General features: G+C 36.8%; 2 protein-coding genes across 9 annotated transcripts in view; one reads left to right on the forward strand and one right to left on the reverse strand.

Annotated features, from left to right (window-relative positions):
• Nucleotides 1–14,749, forward strand: part of DYTN (dystrotelin) — a 76,473-nt gene that overhangs the window by 55,405 nt on the left and 6,319 nt on the right. The gene's annotated exons all lie outside the window — the stretch shown is intronic.
• Nucleotides 1–14,749, reverse strand: part of ADAM23 (ADAM metallopeptidase domain 23) — a 69,945-nt gene that overhangs the window by 14,022 nt on the left and 41,174 nt on the right. For all 7 annotated transcript variants that reach the window (XR_010080753.1, XM_063400320.1, XM_063400321.1 and 4 more), the window contains exons 16-24: nt 12,889–12,960; nt 12,046–12,132; nt 11,808–11,888; nt 9,851–9,901; nt 9,316–9,379; nt 7,952–8,057; nt 6,426–6,545; nt 5,291–5,459; nt 3,407–3,518 (exon numbers count right to left, since the gene is read on the reverse strand). Coding sequence is in view for 6 of the 7 variants with exons in the window: in XM_063400320.1 (XP_063256390.1) it covers nt 3,407–3,518; nt 5,291–5,459; nt 6,426–6,545; nt 7,952–8,057; nt 9,316–9,379; nt 9,851–9,901; nt 11,808–11,888; nt 12,046–12,132; nt 12,889–12,960 (862 nt within the window). In the remaining variant the exon portion in view is untranslated. The remainder of the gene's footprint in view (nt 1–3,406; nt 3,519–5,290; nt 5,460–6,425; nt 6,546–7,951; nt 8,058–9,315; nt 9,380–9,850; nt 9,902–11,807; nt 11,889–12,045; nt 12,133–12,888; nt 12,961–14,749) is intronic.

The following is a 14,749-nucleotide window of genomic DNA, read 5'->3' on the forward strand; positions in this document are numbered from 1 at the left end:
ACTCTATTCCCCACCCTGTGCCTCCAAAAATCACCCCCAAGGCCAGAATGGTCCCTGCCACTGCACCTATTAGCCTGTTAGCGGCCATGCTCACTGTGTGGAGGGAAAAGGGAAGAATTTTTCAGGAAATCATCACATATATGTCTGAAATGAAAACATGAAATATTTCCTCAAAGGAACACTTTATGATATAATCCACTGTTGGATAAACAATGCAAATCTCCTCAGAAACCTTTGTTTACCAAATAACGTAGCTTTAAAAATTCTGAAATGAGTTCTGGTTTTCTTTGAATGCTTGCAAATATTTCAATGAGTTTTCCTATAAATTCCTTTCAGCTTGTGATTCTATTATTTACTCTAAAAGGGAATATCTTCAACCTACTGCTGATTTGAAACAGCTGAAATGTAAATAAACTGCCAGTAAGAAATTTTGATCACCAGAAACTTACTGTATCCATAGAATAATTAAGAAAATGAAAACTATTTGGAAACAATTCCACCTCAGGAAAAAAACCAAAAACCCCCCAACTTTTAAATTAATTCGTTTACTAATTATTAATATTTTTCTTTGTTACTGCATTTATCAATAGGACTCTCTGTTTATCTATGTAACCTAAAAACAGGTAACACCCATTAAAAGCAAAAACCTACCCCAGAAACATGCTTCAGGTAACACCCTAGAAATTTTGACATGTTCAGATAGTCTCTCAAGACACTGAGGCTTTATTTTTAATCCTTAAGGGAACTCTTTTGAGGAAAACGTTCTATACATCTCCTACGTTAGAGATGAAAAGTTTGATAGATTCATTGAGTCACAACAGACCACAGGCAAGCAGCTGGATTCCCTGCCAAGTGGGAACTCAGGGACAAAGATTTTATAGACTCCATGCTGAGTGAAGTATATTTTGGATTTTTTTTCCTGTTTCATAAATACACACACACAAACACACACACACTTGAGACATAAGTTCTATATTAAAATAAACAAATGCTACTCCACTAGTCAAATAAAGGCCTGATTCTGCAAATTAAATTGCAAAGACAAATCTCACATGTATATGGAGTCCCACTGATTTCAAAACTGCTAACCCACACTCTAAATTCAAACTTTCTGCAGTAACCAAAAACTAACAGCAAGAACTCTTTGTCTTCCTCAGATTGCTAAATGCAATGTACATCTGCTAGTACAGGATACAGTAGGTTGCTGAGTTTAGAGTAATTCAAGAGTCATGTATTAATAGCAGCATAATTAAGGACCATTAATTTTTTTATCCTGAAATTGAGAATGGAGCCAAAAAGCAATTGATGGATGATGAAAAAGTCTGAAAAGTGCAGCAGAATAGCAGTCAATTGTCAATTATCACAACAATACATAAATAAATAGCAACACTCCCTAACTATACATGTTCTAATTGTAGCAAGAAAAATGCTTGGAGTTTTGGTGTGAAAAATCTTACACCTATTAGATGAATTTTGACATCTTGAGTGTTTCACTTCATTCAACCTTATGGCTAAGGAAAAACAAGCATTTTGGTTCCTTGTAAACTGGCATATGACGCAGGGAGTAATAAGGGATAAAAACTTAATGGGAGCTACTCTTGAGTATGTTGGGTTGTTACGACAAACTACTACTGTACTCTTCTGAAATCTTTTCACAAAGGAATTCCTCTATAAGCACACAGAAAGAGATCATAGTGTTCTGTCTCCTAAATTCATTTCTAGGTGATTCAACATCAGTAAATTACTGTAAGAAAAATAATCCATCTTTTGAGATCATTGGGCCACCTCGACCAGAAGCACAGTCTGCCATTTTGCAGGGGACTTCACTGAAAAACGCAGTCTAAACTCTGCCTGTACCTGCTGGCAGAAATCCATGCACATACTATTCCTTTAAGGCTTTTCCCCAGAATATTTCAACGTTGATGTATTAATTTTCATAAAGGTATTTCCATTCTGAACTAGATGAGTTAATCTTACAGTAATTTATCAAAGATAAGTGTACCTTCTGTGTTACCTTCCTATAGACCTTTTCACAGAGGAGGAAATAATTTCTTACCTATTTGGAAACGAACAAAGTAAAATTCATGTGCTCTCAGTGTCACAGCTGTAAATTCTGCTCTCCTTATCCACACACACAAAGATCTGAATAGCTCTGTAGAGTTGGTATCTGTATTTTTTTAAAGACTCTCTAAGCAGCATTCCACTGTCAGGAAGGTTTTTAGAGGAAATGGAATGATAAGTGGCTTGGAAGGCAGAGGAGAAACCAGGCAGCTCTACACTGACCAGTGTTGGGATTGGGAGTGCAGGAAGCACCTGTACAGATTCCCTGTACAAATCTGGGTCTACAGAGCCTCCTTCACAACAGGAACTTGTTTCAAGATGATCTCTTCAGACAGTTCCTGGCAAAGGTCCACTGGAACTGTTCTGCTAAGGGGTAACAGAAAAAGGCACACGAGACAGATGTAGAGCCACTCCAGAGGGACATACCAAAATCCTCTCCTTCCTTGAAACCTTGGTGCTTTCAGAGTAATCAATTAGAGTCTGAGTCCTCAGGACTACATTTCTGAATAACACTTTTCTCCATCTGCCTTGCAAATGGAGCAGAAGAACCTGGAACTGGGAACTTTGTCTGTAAATGCATAAGACTGGATGAGTATAGTTTGATGTTGAACTGTGCCCTGATGACAGGAACAACATTAAAAAAAACTGGACAGCACAAGTCCAAAGATATCCAAAGATATTCCTTGGCAGAGGAGTCAGAGAGAAACTCAAATACTTTCCTTACTCTTTGCTCTTTGAAAAAAACTTTTGGATTATTTCCTCAATACCTCCTCTTTGTATTCGTACTTAATATGTAGTTAAAATATATACCAAGTACATAAGATCAAGCAACAATGACTGTAAGAATAATTTAAATTCTCAAAAATCTTAATGTATTTTTTCTTTCATTGCAATATGAAAGGCATTTCAAGGAATCTGATTTTACCAGGGACATTCCACTTTTCCCTTTTTTATGCTACAGCTCTCTGAATTAGCTGACTATGAAAATGTCCTGCAAATGTCTAACAAAATATAAATATTAATTATCATATAAAAAATAAGAGCTACATGAAGTCAGATTCCAATCACAACGAAAACAATCATTAAAAATAGAGAATAAGACACAAAGGCAAAACCCATTATCTGTTGAAATCTTCCCCGAATTTATGTTAGAAAAGTAAAAGTTTTATCAATTCTCAAAGTAGAAAAACCTACTTCCTCTACATGAAGCAGAATTTTACTGTCTGGGTCTAAACACAGCTGTACAACAGTATTTGCTTTTTATATGCTAATTCTGCTACCATGTATCAACAGAAAAACATCATAAATACTTAAAAGAACATAAAAACTGAAACAAAACACAAACCCTTGGGTCCTTCATCCTTCTTGCCACCAGTATCCCTGACAGGATCATCAATGCTGCAGTCTGTCCCAGCCCAGGAGAAATTACAAATGCAAGTGGCTTCATTACTACAAACCTGGAAAAAAATAAGTGACAGCAGTTAGTTTTTAACTACACTTTATTAACACATCACACTGCATTTATTTAACATGTAATTAAATTCATGGTACAAAACGGACCTATTTATATATTGTAACACTAGCATTGAGTGTTTGGAATGATGTAACACACCGGGAAGTTTCACTTAACCCTCCTAATACTCTCACATGGCAGGAGAAGAGAAGTGGTTCTATCATCACTGGCACTACACACCTGCACAGGCTGTGCAAAACAACAGCAATCTAGCTAGACTAGTTACACCTTCCCCAGCCAACTGTCTGGGCTTTGAGCCTGGATGCCCAGAAGGGATACAAACACGTGCCTTGGAAAAGGTTTGAGACATGGTTACATTTCCCACCCTCTCATTTACAGCTTGCTCCCAAGTAGAACAAAGTCGATATATTTTCATTGGTTTTGTCAGCATTTTTCCTAAGCAGCAATGAGGAATGCTTGTCTGGCTTCTAAAAGAGAGGGAGCGGTTCTTAAGATTACATTTACCTGAATGACATCTAGAAAAGGACTTAGCACTCTAAAATTGGCAGTATATTAGATAGAGAAAAACCTATCCAGTGGACAGAACCTAAACCATCTAATCAATAGTAGGAGTTAATAGCTATAAACTTTCCATATGAAAAAGAACATGGAATGGTCTTGCTAAAAGAGGTTACTGTGGAAAAAAGCATGACACAAGACACAGACAAAGAATGAAGTTTTGATTCTAGAACTAGAAATTAAGTCAATCATTAGACAAACAGCTAATAATGTCTTTTGGACACTGAAACATAATGTGAAAAAAACCCAGAAAACAACCTACCCACAAATGATTCTAAGTAGCTCATGTGATTTTTTAATTCAACTTTTATCATGCTCTGCTTTTAAGAAGCACTCACTGGAGAATCTTACCTAAGAAGTTGAAGATTCATTTTATGGCAGGTTTGATCAGCTGAAATACCCTTTTAAAATCAGGACTTGTAATAATCCGAAACAGAACAGTTAAGATAGTTCACTCACCCTTCATGTCGCTCTCAAAAAGTACCAAGATAATTTCTAATCTCCTATATACTTTACTTTCCAATTTTAAAATTTTTCTTCTTGATTTTGAACCTAACCCTCTACTTTGAAAGACTCGTTTTCATATTCAAGTATAGACAACAAGAAGAAATAATGCCCTTCTTTGTATAAAGTCTAGCCCTTTAGGCAAGTGTTTGTCTCACTGCATCCCCCAGTGGAAGGGTTTTATTGGTGTTTCTGTTCATCAAAACATCTCAGACAAATGAACTAACGGGTAGCATAACAGAACATAATGTGCCTGAATGTAAAATTACACACTTTGGATCTGTTCAAGGACTTCGTCTCTGTTGAGGACCCACAGTTTGGAATTTTAATTATTTAAGCCATGGGCTATAAATCCATGAACACAAGACCAACTTTATAAAGGTGTTAGTGTGCAGGAAAAACTTTAATTGAAGATGGCAAATAGCTTGAAGTATGGGTAGTCCATTACATTAGTCCTTACAATAACGTCTTTCTTGCTACTAACAAACCCAACTCTTTGGATATGATTGCAGAAACAATTTGAGAACTTTCCTTTCTAAATTTATTTTATGCATCACAAAATGGCAGTCTTCCCCTGAATCCAACATTTGTGGTTTCAGATCAAAAGGTCTTAGGAAGACTTTCAAGTGTCAGGATAAGGTAGAGCAGAGGGAGCTGGGGAAGCTGAGCTGCTCACACCCAGGACAGACTCACCCCATGACCAGAACAGACTTTTCCATTGGAACCAATGGGACAGCTGCTTATGTTCAAGGACTGAATTGGCAGGCACTTTTTGTCCAGACACATCATCTGAGGTCCACATGGAGCTCCATCCTCCACATAACCTAAATCCGTATCATCATCTAAAAGAACATGAGCACCACTAGGAGAAATAAGTTTTAAGAGAGTATTAGTATTAGGACTGGAATCTTCTGAAAATTTCAAAAGCATGTCAGTGTAGACACCTGCATTTAAGAATTCAGACAGACTGAACAGAACTGTGGAGTTTTTCTGTCTGTCCACAGCAATGACAATGTTCCAGTTGTCAAAATAAAAATAAGTCTAGATTAGGGTTTAAATACTTAAGAAGGGCACCTTAAGTTTTGGGTTTTTTTAAGTCTCTGACAGGCCATTTTTTTCTTTTTTTTTTTCTTTTTTTTTTCCTTTTTTTTCCCCCCAAATGCTCTGAAATACTATTGTTAGAAAAAAATACTAAAAAACTAACTTTCCATGTGATTTAAATAAAAACCCTAGTGGACTAATGAAAGAATTAAGAACTACTGTTCACTCAGGACCCTATTATGTACGAGAGTGTTCTTAGGGAGAATGCAATGTTGCCAATGTCTTCAAAATACAAACCTAGTGTGCACAGACTCAGGAGTGCAGCAGACTGAAACTCATTTACCTGTTCTTCAACTGAACTGCAGCTGAGCACCTTATCCTGCCATAACTCTGCAGTTTCCTCTCTCTCAGCCTTTACTTCACTACAGCTGTTTCTCTGAGTATTTAATACTCAAATTCATTATATTTAAAATATGGGTTTTCAGCAATCACAGACTTTCTCCACTCTTAGAAAAACATAATGCTGAGCATTATACCCTGCATGTGAAGTTCTGCTGTTGGAGGGATCAAGCAGAAGATTCAGGAGTATAACCCACATTTTGCCCTCTTTAAAAAGCACCGGCTTTTGTCGGTTTGGGGATTTTTTTTTTAATCAAAAGAAATACCACTCAGAATAATGATTTTGCAGCAATTATCTAAAATACACAGAATCTCACATTTATGTCTATCTTAATTCAATTAGGTTTGACAGAGAGAAATCATGTTGGAGCACTGCATTATCTTTTACCTGCAGTCCACTATGCGTCCTTGATGATAAAAAGAATTTGGGATAATTTCTCCTTGAACTTGACCAACTCGTGGAACTCTAGTAAGATTAGTACAGAGCAAAAATCCACAGAAAACATCACTGGAAAATGAAAGCATAAATCAAAATATTACTGGAATAATATGAGGTAAACTTACAAAAAAGAAAGTCTGGCAATGGTGCTGCTGATCACAGTAACATATTACCATAAGCCACATGACAGACTTTCAGAGTGCAAGCCTGGAAATAAAATATTATTTCATTTAAATGACAAGAGGCAGAAACAAGTCACCGTTCATTCCAACGCACCAGTGAGTGCTCACTCACATGAGCACAGAATGCACAGGATGTATCTGTGCTCTAAGAACAATCCAGTACAAGTAAGAGGGGCCAAACAGTAGAAAGTTTTGTCATCTTAGGCTGAATTGCTTTTCCCTCTCTCTGGCAGCTTACACATACATTAATGTCAAGATTAAGATTTTCATTCCATTTGATTTCCCTTGCAGGACAACAGAACCATAACAACATTTTTTAGTGTGCATTGTATGTGCCCAAGCCTTAGTAAAGAATCTGCCTTTTTTAATGGTATTTTATATCTTCAATAGAAGGATATCAGCTAGTACTGATTGTCCTAAGTCACAGAAGCAGCTGGATGAATGCTGGAAATTGACTTTGTTAAAACTGAAAAAAGCCGTGAATAGCCTTCAGCCAGATCACTGTCCTGCATCTCTCTACCAACAAAGAACAGCTTTTATAGAAATTAAGGGGTTTACATACATGTTAGAACACACTATCCTCATCTAAATATTAAAACGTCCATTAGACAACTCCTTTCCTTATGATCCTATCTGAAAACTAATTATTAAAAAAAGCCACTATACAAGCATCAAAGAAGGAAAATGCTATTCCAAAACTGAAATCTGTATGTACATAATTAAAAATTACAAAACAGAAGTAAATCAGGAGAAATTTAGGTCTATCTACTAATGGTCATTAACATGAAAAGTAAATTTAATAAAATATTCATGTAGTAATATTGATGACTTGGAAATGAATCGGGCCTTTTCTCTATAGCATCCATATGTCTAATGGTGCTCTCTGGTCAAAATAAAGGTTGGAACAAACTTGGAACAGCATAATCTGGTGTCAGTCCCAGAGCAAGTGAACAGAGTGTGTGTATTTGCAGCCCAATTTATCCCTGCCAAGGCTGAGGTGTTTTTACGTTATGAACTTGGGACTTTTTGTCTTGTCCCTCAGCTCCTCTGAAATAACTGAAGTCACAGTATATTCTTCTGAAAATCTAGAATTCTTTACAAGTGTATTGCTGAGTCACTCACAGGTTTGTCAGATGCAACTTTTTCAAGATGCAAATCTCATGAGGGAAAGAAGATTCAAAATAATGCAACACAAGCTGCTGAAACATGCATGAAAAAGTAGAAAAAGTAGACAGTATTAAACTATTACCAATCTATTTAAATTACTTATAATCTCTACCAAACTGAGCTTACTGTTTGCTGCACTGAATCCATCGGTCTCCATCCTTTCCACAGTTTCCTTTTGTTGTGCCTTCTGTGTTAAGCTTTTCATAACAAAATTTGTCAGATCCTGAAGACTCTGTTGATGAAAAAAAAGAAGCATGCTTTCCACGAACAACATGACAGCTTTGAAACGTGCATAATTTATTGCAGCTGTTCTCTGTAATTATTTTAATACGAAACATTAATTTAAATACACCTGTATGTGCACAGATGGTATTTTCCAGACTAAAAGGGAGAAAAGGCTAAACTGAAACACCTACTGATATGTTCAAAATCTGCTCTCAACTTCTAAAAGTAGGCCTCCACTGTGTCTCTATTGTATTCTGCATATGAAATCTATCTGTGGTCTAATTTTGTTCACTTCATAACAGTTGCACATAGATTTAATCTAGCTATTTTTCAATGCAGTTGTTCCTGATCTGCCTTTCAGAAGATTTTATATAGGATATATGTTTATGATAAGCATATATTCTGACATCAACTTTATGTTGATTTTATTCTAATTTTCAGATATTCACCAGAAACCGAACTTCAAAAAAGTGTAATTTTTACTTATTTTTAGGAGTAAAATTCTGAACTAAGAGGTTTTAAACCCATAATTATTTACTGATGAGCTCATTGTTTTTCTCGAAAAATGAATCTAAAAAAAGAAAATAGAAAACCGCAACAATTATATAGAGGAAGATAATAAGACGGAGTGGCCTCAGTGGCAGTTATGATTAGCCAAAATGCACAAGAACACACTGAATGCCAGAGCACAGGACGTCCTGGTAGTTCTGTTCTGCTGAATTGTCTCAAAGTCATGACACAGAACATTCAGCCCCTCTCTGCTGCAAGCAAAGCCCATTGCAACTGCAATTCTGTTTAACTCAACACCTCTGGACTTAGATCCATCCTGTGCATATTTAAGTTCACACCAGTGTAGGAATTTTCCTGACTTGGAGGACAGCATAGGAAGGAGAGGCAAGGTGGAGCAGCTCTGGCACGAACCACTAATGGGATAATGGAACTGGTGACTGTCATTAAGAAAACCCTCAAAATATCTGTTTTTGAACTATACCCAAAAAATCCTCCACCCCCTCGCCCCAGTAGCATTTGCTGCTCTCCCCAGATCTGCGGCCACATCATGCCAGAACTCCCTCACTGACACCACTCCCAGATGCAGAATTCCACTTGGCAATCAAGCCATTCTCCCACTGCAGTCTACTCACTCCACTGATCAGAAAACTTAACTTGGAGTGACAAGAACAGAAAATAAAAATAGGAAAAATCCAAGACAAAGGCAGGAACGAACTAGAAATAAAATACATTTAAGGTAGTTAAAGTCAACCTACTAGATCCCCAGATATATTTGCACTGATTATCTCTTGTCTTGCATTCACCATTATAGCAACGGCCCTAAACAAAACACAATATGTTAGGAATGAGAACTGAAAACAACTTCATCTCCTTCCCCTCCCACAACAAATGTCTCATTTTCATTCTTCACATGCACGTTGGGATGTAGATTCCATGAATTTGGGTAGATGAAGCACACATTTTGGCCCAGCTTCCCAAAGCCAGTTTGTGTCCAATACATTTAAGCAGTTGCTTTATACTTTTACATAGTTGTAAAGAACTTCTCAACATGGAGTGTAGTAAAATATCTACATATAAAATGTAGATATACCAGGTAGATTTCACTCAAATTAGAAATTATTATTATTTATAGAGTGCATAAAGCACAAACAACATTGATGTTTAAAGGATAAAATTTATGAAGAAATATGGAATTCAGGATTTTAAAAAATCAATGCCAAAACAAAACAAGAATGTGTATTTGGTTGATTTCTATTTGCTGATGTGCAGAGCTTTTATAACACTGCATACCTGATTAGAATCACAGGCATACCCATCTTGTTTATGAAGATTTGGTGGACACTGAAAAAAATTAAGAATCTTTTTTGTCATGTATACTGTAATAATACATCAGAGTATCATATACAGAATTTTCCAGCTTTTAAGAAAACTGCACAACATATAAAGGGGGTTGAACACCTAATTAGTGCAATAATCTTTATAGCTACAAATAGAAATGAAAAAATCTACTTCTTAAGCCATGAAACACAAGGTTCAAGTCTAACTTCCTGCATATTCCAAGAAGAAATTAAGGAGGTGAAGCAAAATGAAAGCCAATATGTTCAGTAAGAGGATATTTGGTAGTTAAAACTAGGGTCATGTTTGCAACGCTGCCACCACATTCATTTCAGTTCCACTGCAACAGTGAGGTTGGTCACAGCCTACCAGTCTATTGCCTACAGAGCTTCAGGGGGTTTAAGGATGTAAATTGTTATGTTCCCTTGGCACGGGAAACTCTTTGGTACAAACAAGAGACTAGGTCCAGAAGCCTCAGACTACTAAAGTAAGGACTTACTTCAAACCATTCTTAAGGTTTTTCCTCATCTAAAAGGGACCTGTGAAAATTTGGGAAGAGTATGCTGCTGCACTGGACTGTGTTAGCCAACACTCTGAGGACAGCTTGAGAAAGCCCCTCTCTCTCTCATGAAGAATGTTCCATCTACAGAGCAAAAGATTTACGATAAAATACTGGCAACAGCCACTTAGCTATGTGTTGACATCTCAGATGATAAAATTAGTTATTGTAAATTTATTGGCATTTATAAGTACAGCTAATGCCCAGAGAGATTGTGATCTGTCCTGAATCTCATTTCTTCAAAGGTAAGCACTTGATGCAGTAGATGACTGCATCAGTTACGAAGTCTTTATATAAACTTGAGGTACTTATATAAATAGAATAAATATATAAACATTCAATATTGAAGGGGAGTATTTGGCACCTAAAGCATGAAAGTTGCTCTGAAAATGGAAAATGTACAGAATATTGACTATTTAAAAGAACTCAAAAGAACATTTTGTTTGCTATTTATTCCTATATTTTTGAGTATATTAGCCAAATGCTTTCAGGACAAACGTGTAAGATCCACAAGTTTTAAAATTCTCATATATGTGCACACTCTTAGAAAACATAACACACTTTATACAAGTCTTACAAGGAGCATATGAGGGATCTGGGGTTGTTTAGCCTGGACAAGAGGAGATTTAGGGGGGATCTTCTCACCCTCTACAACTCCCCGAAAGGAGATTGTAGAGACACAGAGGGCAGCCTCTTCTGCTCAGGTAACAAATGATACCATGAGAGAAATGGCCTTAAGATATGCTGGAGAGGTTTAGGTTGGATATTAGGAAAAACTGCTTCACCAAAAGGGTTGTCAAGCACTGGATGAGGCTGCCCAGAGACGTGGTAACATCACCATCCCTGGAGGTATTTGGAAGACGCATAGCTGTGGCATTTAGGGACACGGTTTAGTGGTGGAGTTGGCAGTTCTGGGTTAAAGGTTGCACTCAATCTAAAAGGTCTAAATGATTTTATGTTTCTATACTCCATTAGTTGTCATTTTCTACAGTTATATTTTAAGCTATTTTATTTCATAAAATCCTAGTGTTATTACCTTTAAATATATTCATATTTGCAGTGTATTCTTTTAAGTTATAGACCAGGCAAAGAGTAAAGAAGGATGCCTGACAAATATTATACACAAAACCCCAAGAGGTATAAAAATCAAATAAACCTAGAGAAGTCATCCTTTGAGTCCACTTAGATTATTGTTTTCATGAGTTTACAATAGTTTATACTCCATTATTAGATTATCGTTTTGGGCGTATGGCCATGCAGTTTGTTAATCCAATTTTCCTGTTAAATGAATACAAAAAAAGGAGTGCAAACAAACATCAGCAGTGCAACCAGAGAACATTTCTGCACGCATACCTGTCCAGAATCTCCAGTGCAGAACTCTGCAATGTCACACTCATTCACTGCGTATCGACAGTCATAACCTCGTGGGAAAAACTAGGAAATGAAAAAACATAGTTCAGCACTAAAAATACATCTGTGCATAAGCTGCTCCTTTTCCTTCTACCTAAAACACACTCTGAGCTTTAGCAGGCTGGACATGACTGCCATGGACAACTGAAAAGAACCACTGATATATGGCAGCAACACTCACAAGACACGATGTATTACAGCAGGGTCCATCACTACAGTGAGCTCCGTTAGAAAGAGAGCACTTCTTACAACAGTCTGCATAGCATTCCTGAAGAGAAAAATAAGCAAAAAGTTTAGTTTTCCATTTTAACCAAGTTTTTTTCCTCACAATCTTTCCAACAATAAACTATTATGTGCCAGCAGACAAAAGATTCAGTTTAGCACTGATGATCTGAAATTATCAGCTGGAAGAAGCCTTTGCAATACTCAAATACTAAAGGGAAAACTGTGACATACAATGCTAGAGCAACACAGGGATTCACATCTTCTGAAGCCTGTGCCAAATTTATGCTGTTTAGATTGATAGTATTCAATGCAGAAAAACCCCCAATCTAATCACAGGTGCAATTACATTTAAATACTAGAATGAGGACTCAAATCTAGAAAGCAGGTTTTTGCAAAAACTTTATTGGAGTATTCCTGCTATAGAGAAAGAAACAGCAGTTTACTTATTCTTTCTGAACATGGGCACCAGTCTCCAAAGTATCAGTAAGGAGTCTGCCACTCCAGGCAGGATATCCAGGAAAAGCAAAGGGGTAAGCACTTCTCCAGCGCAGCTCAAAAACTGCTGGGAAACTGCTGTATCTTGTTATTGGTGTAACAGGAACTGTTCAGAGGACACTGTCTCTGCACTCATTGTCATTTGGAAAAATGTTTTAACACAGGCCTTTAATGAAATTGTTCCCAAACAACAGGCAAAACAAACTTCATTTCCATAACCTTTCCCCCCTCTCTTACCAACCACTTAATATATCTTAATAAATTTTGTAAGAAAGACTCTGGAGTAATACGTAACCCTACTTACCATTCGGAAACCGCAATCACATTCTTCTCCTGCTTCTACATATCCATTTCCACACTCGGTGGCTTCAAAGAGCTGAAAGAAAAAAGTCCCCACCCCAAAGTAAGAATAAAACTAGTGCCAAGTGATTTCTGTGTCACACACAACCCATTTCTGCAACGCTACACCAATGTGCTATCCCAGAAAATGCAGGTGCCGTGCCTCAGTGACGGAAAGGCAGCGTGGTTTTCATGTGCTGCTCATCAGAATGTTTCAGACATGAAAGGCATACAGAGGACCTCCTATTAGGAGAATACTGGGCTCAGAAAAGCATCATAAATAGAGACACACTACAATAATATTTAAGGGGATGACATCTGAACTTCATTTCTGTCCCATGGACTCCCAGTTTTCTGACAACTCCTTCAAGAAACCAGTCCACAATATCATTCTTGGGATTTGCTCAGGTACCCACACCTGCTTATGCAATGAGCTACTGCCTGTTCCTGTGCAACGTTTGTGCATGAAAATGATAAAAATAAAGAAGTACTGCCAAAAGGAAGTCCTGTGTGCCCTATTAGTAAGTTATACACAACCACATACAGACAGTACTAAACAGCTAATCCTAGAACCAGATACAAACAATGCAGATAAATTCTGCAGTTCAGGATGATGCAGAGTCTGTAGTGGTTTCATATCATAATTTTGATTAAAGATACTTCTCACAGAAACAATTTTGCAAGAAGCTTTTCTGTTTTCAATATAACTCTGCTTTAAAATCGTACAAGAATATCAGGAATCTCCAGTTTAACTGGAATATTAGCAAAAGAAACACATTCACTAGAACATGGTTGAAATGAGAAGTTAAAAGTTAGCAAGTTAAAATGTGAACAGATAAATCTAAGGGTGAAGGATGTGAGTAAACCATTCTGCATGGGCTTAGTGGAAGTAAAGCTGTAGAGAATCATCAAGATATGAAACACAACATATAATACAATATAAATTATATATAAACTGGTATGGAATTCTTCTTTGGTAGTTTTGGTTGGGGCAGGGGGGAATCATAATGCCTAATAAAAAAGAAATACAACATTTCACTTTTGTTGTACAGACCACATAGGTAATCAATAGCACCTACAATTTTGGGTGCCAGAAGCAAAACAACAGTGAGTGAAGAAATATCCATATATGCTCTTCTTCACCAGTAATGTTGACAGGATTTAAAAAAAACACTTAATTTTTCTTCCCCCCCACCCTCTGTAAGCTCCTGTTTCTACTACACTTTGGGGCAAACAGCAAGATCTTTTACTCTGAAATTCAAATTCATTTTTCTATCAAACAAGAAAATTACAGAACACAAGCAGGCACACACAAATTTCCTATGGCAATCAGGAACCATTTCATATTCATATATATGTCTGAGCATAACTCAGAATGTAATTTTAAAAATGGCATCATGGTGACTGCTTAACAGCTCTGTTTTACTTACCTAAGGATTAAACACACAATTTTCTACCTTGCCTCCTGTCCTCCAAATAACAGCATTTAAACATTGTATGATTATTTTTCCCTCCCAAAGTACTTTAAAGCTGTAAAGCACTGGCACAGATAATTCAACCTTTTCCCCAAAATAAATCAGATTTTTATTCTGTCAAATTGAGTCAAATAGACAACTTCTTCATATTACTTTGCCTGACAACTATCACTAAAAACTGAAGCTGTGTTTTTTCTATTTCTTAACTTATTCTTTGTGTAAGAATTCTTGTATTCTTATTCTATAAGCAAAGATTGCTACCCTGGGAAAAAAATTCAAAACCACTCGAACAAGCAAAATTTTTTTTTAGTTAATTGTACAAGGTGATGGTCCACCAAAGGGTACAGCACA

Source organism: Prinia subflava, chromosome 6 (genome assembly GCF_021018805.1).
Source record: "Prinia subflava isolate CZ2003 ecotype Zambia chromosome 6, Cam_Psub_1.2, whole genome shotgun sequence".
Taxonomy (NCBI): Eukaryota; Metazoa; Chordata; class Aves; order Passeriformes; family Cisticolidae; genus Prinia; species Prinia subflava.